Source organism: Delphinus delphis, chromosome 11 (genome assembly GCF_949987515.2).
Source record: "Delphinus delphis chromosome 11, mDelDel1.2, whole genome shotgun sequence".
Taxonomy (NCBI): domain Eukaryota; kingdom Metazoa; phylum Chordata; class Mammalia; order Artiodactyla; family Delphinidae; genus Delphinus; species Delphinus delphis.
Window position 1 is genome coordinate 18,327,541 of NC_082693.1, and position 23,238 is coordinate 18,350,778.

Below are 23,238 nucleotides of genomic sequence, written 5' to 3' on the forward strand. Positions count from 1 at the left end.
GAGTTGATTACATGTACTGTCAGGGGATGATGTCAATGGCATAATAACTGAAAAAACCAAGTAGTAGAATATAAAAAGTATGATTACATTTGTTTTTAAAAATATGATATGTAAAAGTTTTTGTTTTTGTTTTTAAAGCCAAGGAGAAGGAGTAGATGAATACATGCCAAAGAAGTGACAGCAATTATCTCTGAAGGGACTGATAAGGGTGTAGACAACACAGTATAGTGTTGTAAGTAAGAAGTAAGGGGCTTTCAAGTTTTACTTGAGTATTTGAATCTCTTCTAACAGGAGCTATTCATGTACGGTCATCCCTCAGTACCCACGGGTATTGGTTCCAGGACTCCTCCCACCCATCCCCCCATCCCACAGATACCCAAATCTGTGGATGCTCAAGTCCCTCATATAAAATGGCACAGTACCTGCACATAACCTATGCACAACCTCCCATACACTTTAAATCATCTCTTTAGTACCTAACACAATGTAAATGCTATGTAAATAGTTGTAAATACCATGTGAATACTATGTAAACAGCAATCACACACAACAAATTCCAGTTTTGCTTTTTGGAACTTTCTGGAATTTTTTTCCAAATATTTCCTACCTGCAGTTGGTTGAATCCGAGGAAGTGGAACCCAGGGATACGAAGGGCCAAATGTATTACCTGCACAATTTTTTTTTTTTTTACTTTTAAATCACAAATGTTAAAGAAATGAAACAAGGAAAAAGAAACCTGGGAAGAAATCTGCTCATACTTAAGAAATCTTACTTATCTAGCTTTCATTACATTTCAATATTCAAAATATCAAAGAAATACTTACTGTTTAATTTACCTAAAAACTGCTTTATTTGAAGTAAAATGTCGTTAGGATTCATAAAAGCATTCAAAACCATTCAAAAGCCAAATGTACTTAAGGAGTTTGGCTCAACTGCCAAAAACAGCATATCATTTCTTAAGCTATGATTTCAGAGCCCTCTTCAGTTTTGTCCCATTATAATGTAGTGCTATACTGTGATTTTTTTTTTTTTTGGTAAACTGTCCATTCTAGATATAGTAAAAATCTGATAGTCCCCACACTATACTAAACAAACAAGCAAAAGACAAGATTTTAGAAGAAGAAAAAGGCTAGAGTGTATGTTTTGCCAACATTGTGGTGATTCCCCGTCTACTAAAGAAGAATCAGAGTTCATTTGGCCTTATTTAATTCGAAGGAGATTTTATTACTCAGCAATTAAATGAATGTCTTACAATTTAGTTAAAGAACATCAGGGATTTTAACAAGATTCCCTAGTAAGGTAAACGCTTTCTCTTTCCCCACTCATTAGCTAAATTACCTTGAGAAAGTTATTTAACCTGTTATTTAAAGCTGCTTCCTCCTCTGAAAAGGGGAGTTGCTGTGAGCATTAAACAGGATAATGTATGTAGAGACTTAGCAAAATGTCTGGTAGAAAATGCTCATTAAATATTAATTTCCTTTCCTCTCCCTGTTCCCTCAAAGGCTCCTGGATAAACACAAAATGATAATGTAGTTTAGCGGAACAGTTTGTAACATGCACATTAATATTGGGATATATTTTGATTAATACTCCCCTGGTACAGAATCCCATCCTGTTCATCCTGGAGATTCCCACAATAATCATCCTTAAGTACTACTTGGTCTTCACTGGCTTCCTAAACTCCTCACATCATATATAGTAGAAATTCCCTCAACCCCAACGCAATCAGGACCAATATCTGATTAGTCAATCAAATAATCTGGTTAGATCAGATAATCATTAAAAATGATACAAACAGTAAACATTTTCAAATAAAACATATAAATAAATATTCATTCCTCTATCTTTTATCGTAAGACTGAAGCCTCTTCTTTGAGTAAGGGTCCACCGTTGACAGTTCTGTGTCATCTTTTTTGCATAAACCAAAACATATCATCTGTGTTTGCCAGTCTCTCATAACATATCATCTGTGTTTGTCAGTCTGGGTTTCTTTAAAATGTGGTAAAACTTAAAATCACTGGTAAAATAACTATGGATAGAGAATCCTAGATTTTTTACAATCTTCATCTAATTCAAGAGCAATTTTTAGCAACTGTATCCATAATGCTTTACACAGCATTATCAACTTCATTATCCCACTTATTTCACTGATTTGTATAACATTTAAATAAATAACAATAACAAATAGTGCTGGCATAAATAGGTTAGGGAATAAACGCAACTGCCTCTTGGTAAAGCATATCAGCCAACTGATGGGAGAAGCAGGCACACTGGAGTATAATCTAACGGTATGGGGTATTCAAGAATGTGTTTATGGCAGAAATGCAGAGCACTGGGCACTGTAATGAGGCAGTTAATAGAAACTGGTTAAGAGAGCATCTGCTGTACAGACTTCTCCCCATCGTTTTCAGACCACTTAGTAATCCGCATCCTCTCTACCCAGCCAAATTTTACTTCCCACTTCTATTTAACAAGAACCCTCCCTTCAATTACATGTGCTATATTCCCTCCTTTTGCTTTTATCATTTATCCTCTTCATCCAAAAAATGCCCCCTTTTCCTCTCTGCCTATGGAAATGGCACCATCTTTCAAGCCCAGCACAAAGACAGAAATCTTTCATATCACATAATTTATCCCTTTATTTTTTATCCCTTTATTTTTTATTTTATCCCTTTATTTATCACATATTTATCCCTTTATCCCATATCACAAAATTTATCCCTTTATTATATTGTAATCCTTCATTATCCCCTTTTTCATGCATTAATCTTTCCCTTTCTGCTGGATTATTCCTATTAGCACACAAATATGTTCTAATATCTTCCACCTTATTTTTTTTTAAGTACTAAAAACTGCATACTCCCCCCCAAATAACACACTATTTCTTCTCTCCCTTCACAGCCATATTTCCTGAAACAATTGCCTATTCACGCCTCTCCTACTTCCTTACTCCCATGTACTTTAACCCTCTAAATCACTACAGTATGGGCTTCCGTCCTTGACACTCCTCAAGCCAGGACCCTTAACATCCTTATGTTGTCCAATCCAGTGATTTCTCTGTCCCCTTACTTGACCTCTCAGTGCCATTTGACAGTTGAGGATTTCCTCTTTCTAGAAACTTCCTCTCTTGCCTTCTGAGACATTACTTTCTGGATTTTTCTCCCACCCACTGGCTAACAATCTCAGTTTCCTTCCCCTAGTCCTCTACCTCTAATAAATTCTTAATGTCATGTTCATTCAAGGATCCATCCGTCTTCTCGCTCCCTCTTCTCTCCCCTAAGTCAATGGTTCGCAAAAGGGACAGAACCAACTTCTAAAGAAACTTTACAAATTTAGGGACGAATAATTTCTAAATTTCAAAAATTTCGTTTTTGGGACGAATAATAATAGTATTTAGTAAGGAAGACCAGAGATGCTAGGTGTCCTGCAATTCAAGAGACAGTCCCCAACAATGAAGACTTGTCTCATGTCATGACTTTCAAATATCCACACCAGATAGCCACATGGGTGAAAAACCTACCTAGACCCTAACTCAGGTTTATAGATAGAATATTATGATGGGTTTTAATACACATTAACTGTCAAGAAATGCAACCACTGTGAAAATTAATGGACAACTCTCTTTTTTTCCCATGAGCTGACTATAGTGTATTTTGGGAAATCAGATAACCAATGGCAGTGAAGGCCCATCCGAGATGCCAAAACTACACAACTGTCTCACTCTGAGAGAGGAGCAGTCATGTTCACGTGATTTTACAGGGAGGGGAGGTACTTCCTATCCTGAATTCTGCTTTATTTTCTCCACATGGGGAGCTTCTCACCATCTAGCATACTTTATCTCTTACTTAACTATTTTTTTGATTAACTCCTTCCTCCACTAGAACCTAAGTTCCGTGACTACAGAAACTTTCATTTTGCTCACTGCTCTATCCCCAGCATGCTGCACAACAGCCAGTATAGTATCTGATATATACAGAGGCTCAGTAAATATCATGGGCGCAACCTGATTACTTCATGTCTTTCGTGGTCATTAACAAGCACTTCCATATTGAAACACATTAAAAAATACTTTTACTTCTCTATCATATTACAGTTAGAGCATTATATTGATATTTTTAAACTGTGGGCATAGATAGGTTATATTAGCTATAGATATCATGCCAAGATAGTAAAGGGAAGATTTCAAAATACCTGCCATATAAAGGCAGGACCGGGTCTCACAAAGCTGAGAAGCACTGGCCTGTGTGCACTTATTTTTAACTCATACCTCTCTTCGAAACACCACACTCACAAATCCAACTTTCTCCTTGACAACTCCAATTAAAGGAACCAAAGACATCTCAAATTTAACATGCCCAAATGGAAGTTGATTCTCAACCCACTCAATCTCTCTCAACTCTATGGAGAGTGAGAAAATTGCCCCAGTGACTCCAGAAAGCTAGGAATCACCTTTCAGTCTCCCTTTCCCTGATCCCTACTCCAGTCTACCAACAAATCCCCTACTGTCTATCTTCAAAGCGTATCTGGAATCCATCCATTCTACTAGCAAAACCATCACCTTGACCCTCACTGCCTCTTTTTTGAACTATAATGGAATCTCCTAACTAGGTGCCTGCTTCAGCTCTTTCCCCTCTGCAGTTCATTCTGCAAGCAGCAACAACAGTGCTCATCTCAACAAGTGCTTCCCTCTGAACTGAAAATAAAATCCAACCTTCAGTCATGGCCTCTAGGATCCTACACAACTGGCTCCCTGATTAACTCTCCAACGTTACCTTACAGCACTCTCCCCTTCACTTACTACATGCCAGCACACACATCTTCCTTCACTTCTTAAAACAAAGCAAACCCTCAGGATCTTCCCTCTGCTGAGACTCTCCTATCCTCCAGCCTCTTTTGCCCGGCCCCTCCCCTACACAGACAGACAGACAGACAGACAGACACACACACACACACACACACACATACACACACAAGCACACTCTGAGCAGCTAGCTCCTTCTCGTCCACAGGTCTCTGCCTAACTGGCACTTCCTCGGAGGCCTCCCCTGATAATTCAACCTAAAGTTCCTGAGATTCTCTATCGTTTTCTTTCATGGCACGCATCACAACTTGTAATTATAAATGTACTCTTGGGACTTCCCTGGTGGCGCAGTGATTAAGAATCTGCCTGCCAATGCAGGGGAAACACGTTCGATCCCTGGTCCAGGAAGATCCCAGGTGTTGTGGAGCAACTAAGCCCGTGCGCCACAACTGCTGAGCCTGCGCTCTATAGAGCCCACAAGCCATAACTACTGATAGTGAAGCCTGCGCTCCGTGGAGCCCGTGCTCCGCAACAAGAGAAGCCACTGCAATGAGAAGACCATGCACCACGATGAAGAGTAGCCCCGGCTCGCCACAACTAGAAAAAGTCCGCGCGCAACAACGAATACCCAACACAGCCAATAAATAAATAAATAAATAAATGTACTCTTTCTTTACTTTTTAATGTCTGGCTCTCCCACCAAAATATACACTCCATAAAAACAGGAACCAAGTCTATTTTCTTCACCATCACACATGCATCAGCTAGATCGGTGACTAGCATGGGGCTTGGCAAAGAGCAGACACTCAGTAACTATTTGTTGAAAGAAGGAATTAATGAGTCACCCTTTAATCCAACCCCTCCCTCACCAGCAAAAGCCATTTGTTACCAAGCCCTGAGAATTTTACCTAAGAAATGTCCCTCAAATCTTTCCCCTTTAATCCATTCCCATTGCCATTCTAAACGTGCACATATTGTCTGGGTAATTTTACCACCTTCTTAACTGATCTTGCCTCATCTCTCATCTATCCAGTCCATCGATAACATCACCATTCAAGTCATCCTACAAAGAAACAACCTAATCCAAACATGATCTTACTTCATTTCTGCTTGAAGAACTTCCCCCGTTTACCCTCTATTTACAAAAAACACAGAAAAGGGCGCTGGTGCCAACCTACATTCCCAGCCTTATCCCTCACAACCTCCACTACGCACACATCCGCTTTGACTTCAGACACATCCCAAACTAAGATGGTTTCCTAACACACCATGTATGCCACTCTGTGCCTCTGATGTTCCCTCTGCCTGGTAAAATCCTGGGTACCCTACAAGGCCCAGTTCAAATGTCACTTTTTTTAGGAAGCCTCCCTAAACCTTCAGAGACAGAATTAAGTTTCCACAGTCTACAGAAACACTCATCATCTTGTCTGGAGAGGCAGTGTTTGCACCGTGTATTAACAAACCACTAGGCTTTGGAGATTTACAAGGTTAAGGCACCTTGGGCAAATTATTTACTGTTCCTAGAGTTTTTTTTAAGTTATAAAATATTTTTAATTGTAAAAACAGTCAATAGAGATTGACGACGCAAATGTTATCTCAGAACATTTTCCCTTGTTTCCTGAATTTGCTAGGCTCCTATGTACCAGCAAGTCCCCATAGCAGTTCTCAGGTTTCATGGTTCCTTTCAGATATGTTTTAATTGATTACATGTATATATTGCTTGGAAACAAAAGTCCATGTGATATTCAAACAAACAAACAAAAAACTTGTGTCTTTCAGGTACTTCAATTACAATATGGGAAAATAATACAAGAGCAGGACTGTTATAAGGACTAAGAATTGAAAAAAACTTAGCACAGACCTGGCAATAATGAGATTCAATACGTATTAGCTATTATTTATTAACCTAAACTGTGTGGGTCAGTCTCTGAGATACCGGAAAGCAAAGACTAGGCTTTGGCAATCTGTGTATCCCCATTACCTATCATCTGGCCCAATAACACACCCAGTAACTGTTTCTCACATAAAAATGAAGTTGAGCTTGAGTACTGCCATGGCAATGTCTGATTAGGTCAGAGAATCTTTAGGGAACATCAACAATATTTTATATTGATATTGAATCAGGCTGTATATTATCACGCATCTATCAACTCCAAACATTAATAGCCCAAATGATTATCGTTCTAATGCTCTGGCTCATCATGACAATTTTTTTTTTTAAACATCTCCATCACTCTAGCATTAAAAGCTAGCTACCCTCCCCCCGCCAACGAAGGGTGTGTGTGTGTGTGTGTGTGTGTGTGTGTGTGTGTGTGTGTGTGTGTATGTGTGTGTTTCAGTGGCCGCGTGGTCACACCTTGGGATGTCCTGACTGGCAGGTGGCCTGTTATGAGTCCTGACATCAGGGTCAACCTGCAGGCAGAGCAGTAACAGCCTCCCCGCGCGGCACAGCGCGCCGCGGACGCCTGCGAGCAGTGCTCCTATCACATGGGCTGCAGTCTCGGCAGGCAGCCCTCCAGGGAGGGCTGTACAAGCACTGCACCCAGCAGGGCGGTCGACAGGGGAATAGGCTGAGAGGCTGCGGGCGAGGTGACTAAGATCCTTCACAGGGCTCGGCGCTCCCTGTGTTTGGAGGGGCAGGACCTCGCACCAACCTCCACGAAGGCATCAGTCAGGTCACTAGCTCGGTCCATCACCGGCAAATGGCGCCCGGCCACGATTTTCACCTTCAGCTTCCCAGGCATCGTCTCGGCTTCGGCCTCTCCTTGGGCTCCTGCAGAAATAAACAAGCGAGTCTGAGCCGAGCGCCCAGCGGGGCGGGGGAGGGACGGGGGCGCGCGGGGTAACTGACAGCGGAGGGCGCGCGGGGGCGCGCCGCGCCGCCACTTACTCTCGGAAGAAAAAGGGAGCCGTCCTGCGCGGGAACTGAGGCCTCATTCCGGAGAGGCAGCCGGAGGAGCGACCCCGGTGGAGGCTTCTGCCCCGGCTCCACAGCGCTGGCAAGAGAAGCAGAAGCCAGTCAACATCCCATTGACCCGCAGCCGCCCATACGAGTGTTTCTCCTCCCCCCAAAATGGCGGCTCCCAGGGCGGGGAGGAGGCATCGATCGCTCGGCGCTCGGCCCACTTCTCCTGGGAGGCACTAAATTCGCGGAGAGCAGATAAAGGAGGCGGGACGGACTTCGAGGAAGCTGGTAGGCAGGGAAACGGGTCGAGCCCCGCATCATCCACCGACTCTGGGGCTGTAGTTTGGCGCCTTGCTGCTTCCCAGGAAGAAAACCTGTCCACCCTCTGGGAATGAACCGCAGCTGCGGCTAGGTAACTTCTGCAATGCATTTCCAAAAGGCTGGGACAGAAGTTAAGCAGCGGAGACTACTAGAGGAGCGATTTCAGTCTGCCTTTTACAACCCACTAGTAGTTCGTGAAATCAGCTTAACTGGTTTCCACCTGGAAAGGGTACAGTTTTTCTTGTATCTGAAACAAAGTGAAAAATTTCAGGAACATCTTGGATAGTCGAGTAAGTATTCTGCAGTAACACTGTTTATTCAGTCATACACACGTGTACTGGGTGACAGATGTTAACGTAGATCTTTGGGGGAAAAAAACCCAAAAAATTTCGAAATCCAAAGCCACTGCTTGAAAGAAATTGCCCTGCACTCTTAGATCATCTCAGTGTGGTTATTAAACATCTGCAAACCTAAAGTAAGACGTACAATGTTGGCAGTAGTTCAGGACCTCCTATCATAGGAAATTGTGTTCGACTAATTGGACCAGATAAGCTTGATTAAACATCTTGAAGAATCGACCCAATTGTATATATACATAAACATGCTAAAATGAGGCCTAATTTATAAGCTCAGACCATCAGAAAAAAATTAGGGAAGTTGAAACACACATACGCAAGAGGTAACACAAATCACTCCATACCACGCATCAAAAGTAGAAATAACAATACGTGCCATATCAAATACTAAAATCAGCACTAACCATTCCAGTAAAAAGATTATACCACTGGATTCATCAGGAGTGGAAAATTCCCAAATGAAGATATCAGGATGATATTTTTAACTTTAAAAATAAAGGCATCCAAATTGGAAGGAAAGAAGTAAAACTGTAACTGACATAATACTGTATAAAGAAAGACTCCATGGAAAAATAGTTAGAATTAATAAATGAATTCACTATAGTTGCAGGATACAAAATCAATGTATAGAAACCTGTTGCTTTCTTTAAACTCATAACCAACTATCAGAAGGAGAAATTAAGAAAATAATCCCATTTATAATTGTATCCAAAAGAATAAAATACCTAGGAATAAATTAATACAAGGTGAAAGATTTGTATACTGAAAACTATAAGACATTGGTGAAAGAAATAAGACACAAAATACTGAAAAATATTCCATGCTCCTGGATTGGAAGAATTAATATTGTTGAAATGTCCATATTACCCAAAGCATTCTACCGATTCAATGAAATCCCTATCGAAAATTACAATGCCATTTTTCGACGACTAGAACAAACAATACTAAAATTTGTATGAAACCACAAACGACCACAAATGGCCAAAGCAATCCTGAGAAAGAAGAACAAAACTGGAGGTATCACAGTCCATGATTTCAAACTATACTGCAAAGCTATAGTATCAAAACAGTATGATATTGTCATAAAAATAGGCACACAGATAAGTGGAACAGAATAGGGAGCCCAGAAATAGACCCACAAATATATGGTCAATTAACTAACAACAAGAGAGCCAAGAATATACAGTGGGAAACTGGACAGCTACATCAAAAGAATGAAACTAGACTACTATCTTATACCATAGGCAAAAATTAACTCAAAATGGATTAAAGACTTGAATGTAAGACCTGAAACCATAAAACTCCTAGAAGAAAACATAGGCAGTAAGATCCTTGACATAGGTCTTGGCATTGAAATTTTGGATTGACTCCGAAAGCAAAGGTAACCAAAGCAAAAATAAGTGGGACTACATCAAACTTAAAAGCTTCTGCATAGCAAAGGAAACCATCAACAAAATTAAAAGACAACTTACTGAATGGGAATACAAATCATATATCTGATAAGGGGCTAATACCTAAAATGTATAAAGAATTCAAACAACTAAATAGCAAAAAAAATCAAACAATCTGATTTTAAAATGAGCTGAGGATCTAAATAGACATTTTTCTAGGGAAGACATACAGATGGCCAACAGGCACATGAAAAGGTGTTCAGCACCACTAATTATCATGGAAATGCAAATCGAAACTGCAATGAGATAGCAACTCACACCCATCAGGATGACTACTATCAAAAAGACAAAATTTAACAAGTGTTGGAAAGGATGTGGAGAAAAGAGAACACTTGTACATCGTTGGTGGGAATGTAAATTGGTGCAGCCACTATGGAAAACATTATGGAGGTTCCTCAAAAAATTAAAAATAGAACTACTATATGGTCCAGCTCTTCCATTTGTTGGTATTTGCTGAACACAAAAACACTAATTTGAAAAGATGTATGCATTTGAATTGCAACATTTTACAAAATAGCCAAGATATGGAAGCAACCTAAGTGTCCCTTGATAGGTGAACGGATAAAGAAGATGTGTATGTATATACAGTGGAATACTACTTAGCCATAAAAAAAACAAGGAAATCTTGGCATTTGTGACAACATGGATGGAACTTGAGGGTATCATGATAAGTGATGTAAGTCAGAGAAAGACAAATACCATATGATTTCACTTACATGTGGAATCTAAAGAAGAAAACAAATGAACAGACAAAACGAAACTAAACTAATAGATACAGAGAAAAGATTGGTGGTTACCAGAGGAGAAGACAGTTGGGGGTGGGCAAAATGGGTGAAAGTGGTCAATTGTATGGATGGTAACTAGAATTACTGTGTTAATCACTTTGTGGTGTATACATATATCAAATCATTATGTCGTACACCTGAAATTAATGTAATGTTACATACCAATCTTACCTCAATTAAAAAAAAAAAAAAGGGCTTCCCTGGTGGCACAGTGGTTAAGAATCCGCCTGCCAATGCAGGGGACACGGGTTCAAGCCCTGGTCCGGGAGGATCCCACATGCTGCGGAGCAACTAAGCCCATGCGCCACAACTACTGAGCCTGCTCTCTAGAGCCCACGAGCCACAACTACTGAGCCCATGTGCCTAGATCCCGTGCCCCATAACAAGAGAAGCCACCGCAATGAGAAGCCCACACACCGCAGCGAGGAATAGCCCCCACTCACTGCAACTGGAGAAAGCCCGTGCACAGTAACAAAGACCCAACATAGCCAAAAATAAATAAATGGATTTGTTTAAAAAATAATAATAATAGGGCTTCCCTGGTGGCACAGTGGTTGAGAGTCCGCCTGCCGATGCAGGGGACGCGTGTTCGTGCCCCGGTCCGGGAAGATCCCACATGCCGCGGAGCGGCTGGGCCGGTGAGCCATGGCCGCTGAGCCTGCGCATCTGGAGCCTGTCCTCCGCAACGGGAGAGGCCGCAACAGTGAGAAGCCCGCGTACTGCAGAAAGGAAAAATAAAAATAATAAAAAAATAAATAAAAATTAAAAAAAATTACTCAGTGGGTTAAATTAAGTACTCTAGGCAGTGGTGACCCAGAATTATCTTTTCAAAGCAAAAAATTCTTTTACAGAAGGAATATTGCTTACGTAAGTGAGAAGTTGAACTACCTCAAAATAAAAATCTAAAAGAGAAACCACTGACTTTTTGGACTAGGGAAACCTTTATCCATCCAAACTATGACAAAAGGATAGAGACCACAGTTCCAATGCAAATTTCCTTAGATCTACCTGCAGTTTTTTTATGGCGTCTAACCCTACACTTAAAAATGCCCTTACCAGGGCTTCCCTGGTGGCGCAGTGGTTGAGAGTCCGCCTGCCGATGCAGGGGACGCGTGTTCGTGCCCCGGTCCGGGAAGATCCCACATGCCACGGAGCGGCTGGGCCTGTGAGCCATGGCCGCTGAGCCTGCGCATCCGGAGCCTGTGCTCCGCAATGGGAGAGGCCGCAACAGTGAGAGGCCCGCGTACCACAGGAAAAAAAAAAAAAAAATGCCCTTATCATACTCTCAAGGTCACCTATAGTACACGATCAGCTAATCCTAGTGTCTTTTGTTTTGTTTTGGTGGTAGAGGTGAAAGAGCTTTTTTACTGAAATCAAAGCGTTGCCATACTACCAGTTTTTCATTTTAGATACCAAAAAATATAAAGAGAAGAATTAGAAAACTGAAGTTTAGCAACAATCTTAATGAAAAATAATACATTGTGTTACAAGATGTTGTAATGTAAAAAAAAAAAATTGCAAATTGCACAGTTAGAGGTTAGCAGTTCAGCCTCCTAATTAGTAGCCTGAGAGGTACTTGTACATAGCTGTTGCCTTAGGCTTCATCAACAGGAGATTATAATTAAGATGCTTCCTGAAGATTTTTTTTTTTTTTTTGGTAGAATTAAGCCTGACTTCAGTTTGTCTTCTAATAATTGCACCAGTTTCTTTTCATTAGTGCTGGGAACAATGCTGAATTTCCTGACAAATCCATCATGATCTGGTTCCTGATTACCTTCTTTAGCTTCATACCTTGCCAGACTTTTTGCATTTTAAATCCTACAGTAATAACAAGAGCTAATGTATATTGAATATCTACTGTGTACCAGCTGCTGAATTCAGTGCATCTCAGCTTTTATGCCTCCCGAAAAATCTGACATAGGAATTATCAGCTTTCATTTTACAGATGAGGATGTTGAGGCTTGGCAAAGGTATGGTCATTACCCAAAGTCACAGAGCTGGTAATTTTGGAGACAGGTTTTATATCTAGACAATGCCATTCCAAGAACCCATATTCTTTAAAGGCTGTATGCAGTTTTCCGGTAAATGATGCTTTTCTCTCTGCCTGGGATACCTTTCTCATAGTCATCCGAGAAAACAATTAAGAATTCATAACTCAGTTTAAACGTGACTTCAAATGTCTTCCCTGTTCTCCTTCGTAATAAACATACTATGCTACCACTGTGTCTAGCACATGTGTTACTGCACTGTCCTTATACATAATTATTTAGCTGTCTCTCCCCTATTCAACTTTGAGCACCTTGAGGGGAAGGACTGCTTTCTACTCTCTCATCTTGCAATTCTCAGTGCCCCTCATGTGATCAACAAATGTTTGTGGAATTAAATTTACGTAACATTTAGCACATATACTATTACTACTTTGCTCTCTCTTCTTTCCTGGCTTCCTAAAATCTGTTAATCTCTCTCCATCCCCTCAAAGTTAAGCTTCTCAAGGGTTGTCTATATTTGGTGTACTCTCCTCACGTCCCAGGCATTCCTAAAACTATTTCTATCTGGCTTTAGCTACCACCACTATACCAAAACAGCTTTCGCTTAAGCCCATCAATAAACTTTGCTCTCTAAATCCAGTGGACAGTTTGCATTTTACAGGACTCTCAATAGCATTGGACAGTTGATCACGTTCCCCTTGAAACAGTCTCCCAAGCTTCTCTTCCCTATTCTGCTATATACATCTGTCTTCTCAGCCCGCTCTCTGTCCTTGACAAATAACGTGTTTCTCTCAGAGTCCCGTTCTTGCTCCTCTTCTAACTATATTCTCTCCCTAGGCGATCTCATTCATGTTCATAATTTCCATTTCTATCTGTTTGGCTAAGGATTCTCACTTTTTTTTTTTTTTTTTTTTTTTTTGCGGTACGCGGGCCTCTCCCTGTTGTGGTGTCTCCCGTTGCGGAGCACAGGCTCCGGACGCGCAGGCTCTGCAGCCATGGCTCACGGGCCCAGCCGCTCCGCGGCATGTGGGATCCTCCCAGACCGACCGGGGCACGAACCTGTGTCCCCTGCATAGGCAAGCGGACCCTCAACCACTGCGCCACCAGGGAAGCCCAGGGTTCTCACTTTTTTATCTTTAGCCCACAACTTTCTTCTGGGATCTGGACCCATATATACAACTGCCTAGTTCCTATTTCCATTTGGAATATCAAAGCAACCTTAAAGTCAACATATCCAAAACGGAATTTATTTTCTTTACCTCTCACACAGCTGCAGCAACAGCAGTTACAACAACAGCAGCAAAATAAAAGGCCCAGTTCTCCTCCACTGTGGCCCCCATCTCAAACAGTAGCGCAACCAGATGCCTAGTCAAGTGCTCAAGCCAGAGACTCACTGGTTTAAGATTGAGGGTAGATACAAATGACAACTTGAACTCGGTTCAGTTACTTTTGCATTGATTCATTTCTAAAGCAGCAAATCAGCCGCATGAAGGATAAAAATGAGCCAAATAGGCGGCTAGGTAGGCTCATCTTCCCATCGGTTTCCTTGAATCTCATAAAGCCAAGCCCAGTGGATGGTGGGCATCCTCACCACATTGAGTAAGATGTGCTCCAGATCGTTAGATTATTAAAGCGGAACCCACTGCTTTGTGTCAGTAACCAACAATGCACTCAGTGAGCCATGTCACGCAAGTGTAAAAAGCGGCTAAAGGCCTTGACTTTCTTATCGTGCCAGCACCAGGACAAGCTCCCTTTATTAGTGTCTGTACTGCAAAGCTGAGAGATTTTCCATTTATGTGTACTTAAGGTCTATCTGGAAAAGTCTAGCCACAGTTGACGATTCCCTTTGACTCTTCCTCTTCCTTACCGTTGACAAACAAAGTCCCATGGTTTATAACTCCTAAACATCTCTCAAATCCATCTACTTTCCTCCATTGTTTATCACCTGGATGACTGGTATCCCCACTTCCACTCTTGCTTTCCTCTAATCCATTCACCGTGAAGCAGCCAAAGTGATGTTTTTAAATAGTGAATATATTTGCATCACTCTATTTTAGGGGAATTTTTTGCCAAAGACCAGGTGACGCCCCTTTATTCTTGTCAGACCCTTTTCTTCATAAGAAAGTAAGAATGTTCAGAACTTAAAGAGAAGGGCCTCAGTCAGAAGTGGGTTTTTTATTTAATTTTTGCCTTGCTGGGTTTGTTTCAAGTCAAACCATGATGCTCCACCTGTGTTAACCCTATCACCTAGTGCTAGACTGTTCCATTTCAAGGGGATTGTTTTTCAAATGAATTGTTTCATTTCAGCATATACGAACTGAAATAGATCCCAATTCACCTCAGTTCATTACAAGTTATAAACCTGACCCTTAAAAGTTTTAACTCAACACTGTATTTACGTTATTTTTTCCTTTGCCAGTTAGGTGGCACTAAGAGAGTTTTTAGGATCCTATAGGCCAGGCGTCCGCAACCCCCGGGCTGCAGACCGGTACCAGTCCGAGGTCTGTTAGGAACCCGGCCACACAGCGGGAGGTGAGCGTCAGGCCAGCGAGAGAAGCTTCATCTGCCACTGCCCATCGCTCCCCATCGCTCACATTACAGCCTGAACCATCCCACCCCACCACCCCCTGTCCGTGGAAAAGCTGTCTTCCACGAAACCGGTCCCTGGTGCCAAATTGTTGGGGACCGCTGCTATGTAACAATGACTGGATTACACTGATACATAATTTCCCACCCCCTTTGTTAACTTCCAATATTTTCATTTTGTTAGAGGGGCTGTCCAATAATGTATACAATGTACCTTAAAAAGTAAAGCTAGGGCTTCCCTGGTGGTGCAGTGGTTGAGAGTCCGCCTGCCGATGCAGGGGACGCCGGTTCGTTCGCCGGTCCGGGAAGATCCCACATGCCGCGGAGCGGCTGGGCCCGTGAGCCATGGGCGCTGAGCCTGCGCGTCCGGAGCCTGTGCTCCGTAACGGGAGAGGCCACAACAGTGAGAGGCCCGCGTACCGCAAAAAAAAAAAAAAAAGTAAATCTATAGATATATATTTACTAAATGTGTCTTGAGCAAGATTCAGCTTCCAAGCTGAACTCACTGTGGACTATTTAGAGGAGGGGTGCTAACAGGTGGGGCAGTTAGTAATTCCTGCAATTGATGGGAAGAACAGAAGTGAGCCGAATCTATGGCTAGTATCCCTGTACAGCCCACTGTGATACGATGCCTATGCACTCTGTTCCAGACAGTTGCATAAGGGATTTCTAGACCTGCTGTAGGTTGAGTTGCTTCCCACAGGAGGGAGTAGCTTCACACATTACAGGGACCATCCATGCAGACAGCTACTGCAATTCAGATGCGGCCAGTTGAAATTTTAGCAATACCTATGGGAACCATATTGGAACAAGAAAAGTCAACTACATGTCTTTTAATACTAAATATGTTGGGATTTGAATAAATATTCCAAGTATAAATTCAGCTACATACCTCGGGACCTTTGCTACTACTTAACCTCTGTGGCTTGTCTTGCCTTCAACTTGGGTAAAGAAATTGATCCACTGCCACCACCCCCAGCCAAGGGTAGCTTGCTCAAACACCCCCACAGCAGTGTCTATCTACTGCTACCAAGATAAAATTGAAAATTTCTAATCTGTACTGTAAAATTTTATATAATCTACCCCGTACCGACTTTATTAGCTTTATTTTCATGACTCTCCCACTGACCTATTCCAACTACATTGGTCCCCTTTCAGCTGCAAAACAATGCCATGTTCCATTTCTTAATGACTGATGTTGGGATAACTGAATAGCTGTATGGAAAAGGAAAAATCGTACATGTTCCTCACATAATAATAGTTGGAACTTGTATCACAAAGGAGCACTACCCCTGATGTATAAAGAACATCTAAAAGAGCTTTTGAAAAATGGTTAAGAAATATAAACAGATGGTTCACAAAAAAATCACATGATCCTTGACCATATAGAAAGCTGCTCATAATTTAAAAAAAAGATGCAAATTAATACCGTTATGAGTTGCCATTTCTTGCATATCAGATGGAGAAAAACCCACAAGCTTGACAACATACTCCGTTGGCAAGGCTGTGGGGAAACAGATATTACCATACATTGCTGGTGGGAATGCAAAATTACGTAACCGACATGGAGGAGAACGTGGTGATATTCAGGACAAGTACAAATGCATTTGTGTTGACCCAAAACTCTCACTTCCAGAAACCTATACCAAAGAAACACTAACAAAAACACAGAAAGTTGAATGCACAAGACTATAAATGATAGCACTCTTTGTAACAGCAAACGACTAAGAACAACATATATGCCCATCATGAAAAGACAGGCTGAATAAACTACTATGTTATTTTGCATATTTAAATAGTACACAACTGTAAAATGAATAAAGACAGTATCTGTATACTACTGTGGAGTAATTACCAGGATATACTGGCTAAGCATGAAAAACAAGCATGTTTAGAAAACAAATGTGTTTAGGAAAAAAAAAAACACCAGGTATCTTTTATCTAAGGAAGGGGAGGAATAATAATATAGAGAAATGTATTCACATATATTATTTTTAAATGAAGAATAAATGAAAACTAATAAAAATGGGTAGCCATGAGGGGATAGAGAAGACAGGGTGTGTGAGATAGGAAAGAAGCTAATCTTTTCAAAAAGGTACCTTGTTTTGTAGCATAGACTTTGCAAATATGTAAGTTTAAAGCAAAGTAAAATTTAAAAAATAATTGAAATAAAATAAGTAAACCTAATTATGTAGAAAAATGACAGATTAATCACATAGAAAAAAATTATTCCAAATGTCTTTACAACATAGGAATTTATCTGTGTATCCCCACTGGGAAGTATCCTAAGGACAAAAATAACTGCAAAGAAATCTTAATCTGTTTTCTGTGATCAAATTGTTAGTAGTAATATTGGTGTTGTATACATGTGTGTAATATACATACATTTATTCTTGGACCACATCAATGTATGTATACTTTTATTGGAACATTTAAAATTTGTAAAAGTCATAGTGATATTTACAACAATAGAATAAAAAGCCTCGTTCCCTTTGGAGAATGCTAGGAAACCAACACATTATTCTGAAGACAGAAACTAAACAAAGAATGAATGAAGCATTTATCTTGCCTTTCCTAGAAGAATTGCACCTCAGGATAACCTGAGGGAATAGTTTATAAGGGAAAGTTTCTCTATATAGATGTATTCCAGTTCATAATTGAAGATGGAATAGTAATATTAAAATATTACCAGTCTGCACTGTATAGCACAGGGAACTATATTCAATGTCTTGTAATAAACTATAATGGAAAAGAATATATATATATTCTTTATATGTATATATCTTTTCCATTATAGTTTATATATATATATAAACTATATATGAATCACTTTGCTGAACACCAGAAACTAATACAACATTGTAAATCAACTATATTTCAATTTAAAAAAAACCACAATGAGATATAACCTCACACCTGTCAGAATGTGTATGAACAAATAGAACACAAATAACAAATGTAGATGAGGTAGTGGAGAAAGGGAAGCTTTGTACACTGTTGGTGGGAATGTATCAATAAACTGGTATAGCCACTGTGGAAAACAGTATAGAGGTTTCTCAAAAAACTAAAAATTGAACTGTCAATATGACCCAGCAATTCCACTCTTGGGTATATACCAGAAAAAAACAAAAACTCTAATTTGAAAAGATACATGCACCCCAATGTTCATAACAATATTTACAATTGCCAAGATATGGAAGCAATCTAAGTGTCCAAAAGATGCATGGATAAAGAAGACATGTGTGTGTGTGTGTGTGTGTGTGTGTGTGTGTGTGTGTGTGTATACACATACACAATGGAAAACTACGCAGCCATAAAAAGAATGAAATTTTGTCATTCGCAGCAACATGGATGGACTTGGAGGGCATTGCGCTAAGTGAAATAAGTCAGACAGAGAAAGACAAATGCTGTATGATATCTCTTATATGTGGAATCTAAAAAATACAACAAACTAGTGAATATAACCAAAAAGAAGCAAACTCACAGATATAGAGAACAAACTGGTGGTTACCAGTGGGGAGAGGATAGAAAGGAAGAACGATATAAGGGTAGGGGATTAAGAGGTACACACTACTAGGTATAAGGTAATCTACAAGGATATATTCCACAACATGGGGGATATAGCCAATATTTTATAATAACTATAAATGGAGTATAACTTTAAAAATTGTGAATCATTATATTGTACACATGTAACATACAGTATTTTACATCAACTATACTTCAATTTTAAAAAGTTAAAAAACAACAACAAATATATTACCAGACTGCAAACCCTAATGAAATCTTGGATTTATGCAATGGTGATCAATGGCTCCTGACATCACAAAAGGAGAGAAAATTAGGCTTATATGTCTCCTGATTTGATACCATAGGATGTGTACAACACCTATGAAGTATTACTGCCAAAAGAAATTGAACCTGAATCTGATCAAATCTCTATACCTAATTACCAGTTTTACAGAAAATGCAGGGGACAAAGGAACATGTTAAATAACATCATGGGGCTGCAATCAGGAAAATCCGAAATTAAGGGCAAGTCTATAGAACAATTTCTCCAACAAACACACTGTTTAAAAAAAAAAAAAGTGACAAAATATTACATACTTTAAATGATTTAAGAAGCAATTCTACCAAATGTAGTGTATGAATCTTAATTGGATCCTTATGTTAACAAATCAACTGCAAGAACATTTCTGAAACAATCAGGAAAATTTTAACTTTGACCGGAAATTTGATAATATTATCATGTTTATTAGGCATAATAACAGTGTCATAGCTATTTTAACTCTTTGTATTTTGGAGTGAAGGGAAGCAGAATACACCACCCCAAAATATGTCCCTCTGCATATATGGATTATTTTGAGCTGAAGGCAATCAAGACCCAGCAGATTCAAGAAAAACTTTTCTCTCTCTCTTAACTGTCTAAAAGAATTTAGATAGGCGGCTTGGCCCAGAAAGAGAGCTATTACCAGAGGTAACTTTTCTATCTGAAAGATTTACCTTCATGGTGGGGCAAATATCTGATTACCAAACAAATATTAATGCATATATGTGGAACCTAGAAAAATGGTACAGATGAACTGCTTTGCAGGGCAGAAATTGAGGCAAAGATGCAGAGAACAAACGTATGGACACCAAGGGGGAAAGCAGCGGGGGCTGGTGGTGGTGGTGTGATGAATTGGGCGATTGGGATTGACATGTATATACTGATGTGGATAAAATTCATGACTATTAAGAACCTGCCGTATTAAAAAAAATGTGATCAAATGTATTCTATTGGAAAGAAGCAAAAATAGACCATATTTACTGTCTAAATTACAGAATAATTTAATGAAAAAAAAAGAATAATAGGGAGGCATTATTTTAAATAGAATAACTTGAAACTAGCTCTCTAAGAAGATAATATCAGGAAAAAAGGAGAGGAATACGCAATGCAAAGATTTAGGGAGAGAAGGGATGGTAAAGAAATTAGCTTCTCCACAATAATCTATTAAGAATGTGGATTTATTTATTTTCCATTACAGTTCGGTCAACTTTTTTGCTTTATATGTATTGAGGCTGTTATTCAGAGGATACAGAAACAAAATTGTGATGTCTTCCTCATGATCATTTCAACATTACAAGTGAACTGCTAGTAATATTTTCTTGTATGAAAGTGTATTTCATTTATATTAATATTGCTAGACCAGTTTTCTTTTGATCAGTATTCTCATGGTATATATATTTCCCTACTCTTTCATAAAACTTCTGTGTACATGATTTTTGTATATTGTTAATTGTGAGGCATGTTTCCTCTAGAACAGTGTTTATCTCAACTATTCTCTAGTACTCAGAGAATATTTGTCGAATAAATGAGTTTGTTGAATGGTTACAGCACTTCGTATCAGTTGTTAGAGAAGTTAAGGGCTTGTGTAAATGGTGGTTCCTGAGTGTTTTACTGGACCAGCTGTGTGACCCTCTCGAATACATGCAGATAGAGACTTCCCTGGAGGTCCAGCGGTTAGGACTCTGCCCTTCCACTGCAGGGGGCATGAGTTCGATCCCCGGTTGGGGAACTAGGATCCCTCATGCTGCGCAGCATGGCCAAAAAATTTAAAAATTTTTAAAAATTAAAAACTAAAAATACCCTCAAATGTATGCAAACAGCGCCCATTTTAAAGAGCTCTCAGGAACTTTTGACTACAGGACCCTCCCTTCCGCCACCCTGCTGGGTGTAGGAGGCATTTCCCCGCTGCTAACCACAAGGCAACCCTGGAGGATGGCGGGGGCGGGGGAGTTGGATAAAATAGATCCTGTAATTTTGTATGTTAAGGAACTGGGGTACGGTGGTAATTTGCCTACAGTTCGTGAACCCTCCCCCTCTTTCCTTCCTGTAACACGGCTCTTGCAAACAACAAAGTAATTTTAAAATTCTATTTTGGTGATTATATTTTCCACAACAAGTGTAAAAGTCCTGAGGCAAAAATGACCACCCTTGTGCCTTGGAGAAAAGTAAGCAAGGGGAAGAAGAACAGCTGAGCCCTGCTTTTGTTGTTGTTGTTAAGGAATTAACTTGACCCTTTATTTGATATCATATTTCCAGTCTCTGGAACAAGCGGTGCATTTTCTCTTGCTCCTCTTGTTCCTCTCAAATGCCCTTTCTCTGCCCACCTACCCAAATCTGACTGCTTCCTTCAGTATCAGTTACTCTTTACTGATCACTCTTTATTCTGACAACACTTTATCCTTATACAAGGTCTGAGGTATGCACCTTGATCTCCAGAAGTTTGTGGTTTAGGTGTGTGGTTAGAACATATATTACATATGAAAACTGTAACTATAATAAATGCCTATATAGTGGGTGTTAATTGCACGGTTTGGACAAAATATTAAAGGAGTTAAAAAAGAATCTGAGAATGGTCAGGGAAGAGCAAAAGTATTGAAGAAAGAATGCTTATGGAATAGTGTAGAAATAATAACTACTGTTATTGGGCCGAAATTGGGGGTTTTGGAGAAAAGTGATAGCTTGGAAGAAAGATAGGTTATGCTCAGGACTACACATGGCAACCAGAATTGGGAGGGAGGTGGTTCAATCAATAAAGCGAAGGAGTAAGAACAGTGTTGTGTCAGCAAAGGAAGCCAGTTAAGGATTTTTTGGAGGAAAGAAGCATAATTAGAGCAATATTTTATTACAGTGAGAGCTCCATGAGGATTCAGGATAAACTGAACTGCTAAAGATCAAAAACAAAGAATCATTGTTATGCTTTAGTTATTAAATTAACATAAACATGGCAACAGTGTTAAAAGAAGGGAAAACGGAGAAGGAAATTATTAAGGAAGAATTAATGAGACTTACACACTCTACATTAGAGACGGAAATAAAGAAAACGAAGGAAAAAGTATGCCTCTGTTTCAAGACACAATGGAATAGAAATGAAGGCACTATTACTAGAAAAAGTGGACTCTGAAAGTCGAGAAAATTGAGTTTGGTTTTGTACATGTTGTTAAACAACAAAAATTCAATGGAGTCAATTTAAGGCTCAAATTGGCTTTATTAAACAGTTCGTAATCAGGTAGCACCCACCTAGCAAATAGATAGGAGCTCCCTTGAGTTACAGAAAAGGAAAGGTTATTAAAGGCAAAAAGGGGGACAGAAACAGAAAATTATTCACAAAGAATGCAGTTTCAGGCAGGGTCACCTTCCTAAGGGGAAAGAAAGTACCTATTGGGCAAATTACCTCGATTAGTGCTGACAGGCAATTCCAGGTTGACTCATTAAAGGTCACGTTCTGAGGGGGTTGAGATAGCAATTAGGTTAGGTATTAAGTCTTGGTTTGGTGATGTGGGCTTCGCATAAATGACTCCATTTGGGGCCTGTTGTTCCTTTTTAGCTGAGTTTCATGATGTCTTCCTCAACTGTTCCAATCTGTTTTGACCACCCCAAAACTTGGTGACTTAAAAGCAAGGATTCCTTATGCCAGTTCTGGGGGCTGGTTGGATGGCTCCTCTGTCAGTTTTGCTGGGCCCACTCATGTAGCTGCATATAGGTTGGCCAGGGGGGAATGCGGCCTTACAAGACGGACAGTTTTGCGACAGGTCTCAGGTCTCCTGAGATGGCCTGCCATCCTATGGCGGGTTAGATTAGCTCTAGCGTGGTAGTCTCAGGCAGAATTCCAGTAGGCCAAAAGCTACCTGCTGCTGACATTTCTTGCCTTAATTGTCTCCAAAGTTTGAAAAGTCCATCTATGGTCAGGACCCATTGTCATGACCTAGTTGCCTCTTTCCTTGTAAAGTGACCTTGATGCCTAAAGTGACACCAAATTAAAACATTTTATTTTTTTATATTTAGGGCCTTGAAAGGTCGGCTTCTTTTAACTGAAGCATTACATGTGTTGGGGTTCAGAGTAGGCCGCCCCAAAATGTACCTCAATGGCACATTGATTATTTTGAATTAAAGCTACTTATGAAACAGCCAATGCAATAGGGCCACTCTGACCCTCCTCTCTGTCTCCTTGAAAGCAGGTAATAAATGGCTCATGTGAAAGGTGCCCTCTTTTCATCCG

At 40.1% G+C, this 23,238-nt stretch overlaps 1 protein-coding gene across 7 annotated transcripts in view; it reads right to left on the bottom strand.

The window, feature by feature from the left end:
- C2CD5 (C2 calcium dependent domain containing 5) overlaps nucleotides 1-7,864 on the bottom strand; it is an 81,776-nt gene extending 73,912 nt beyond the window's left edge. For all 7 annotated transcript variants that reach the window (XR_009521163.1, XM_060024428.1, XM_060024430.1 and 4 more), the window contains exons 1-2: nucleotides 7,692-7,864; nucleotides 7,456-7,574 (exon numbers count right to left, since the gene is read on the bottom strand). Coding sequence is in view for 6 of the 7 variants with exons in the window: in XM_060024428.1 (XP_059880411.1) it covers nucleotides 7,456-7,545 (90 nt within the window). In the remaining variant the exon portion in view is untranslated. The remainder of the gene's footprint in view (nucleotides 1-7,455; nucleotides 7,575-7,691) is intronic.
- Nucleotides 7,865-23,238: the final 15,374 nt, after the last annotated feature.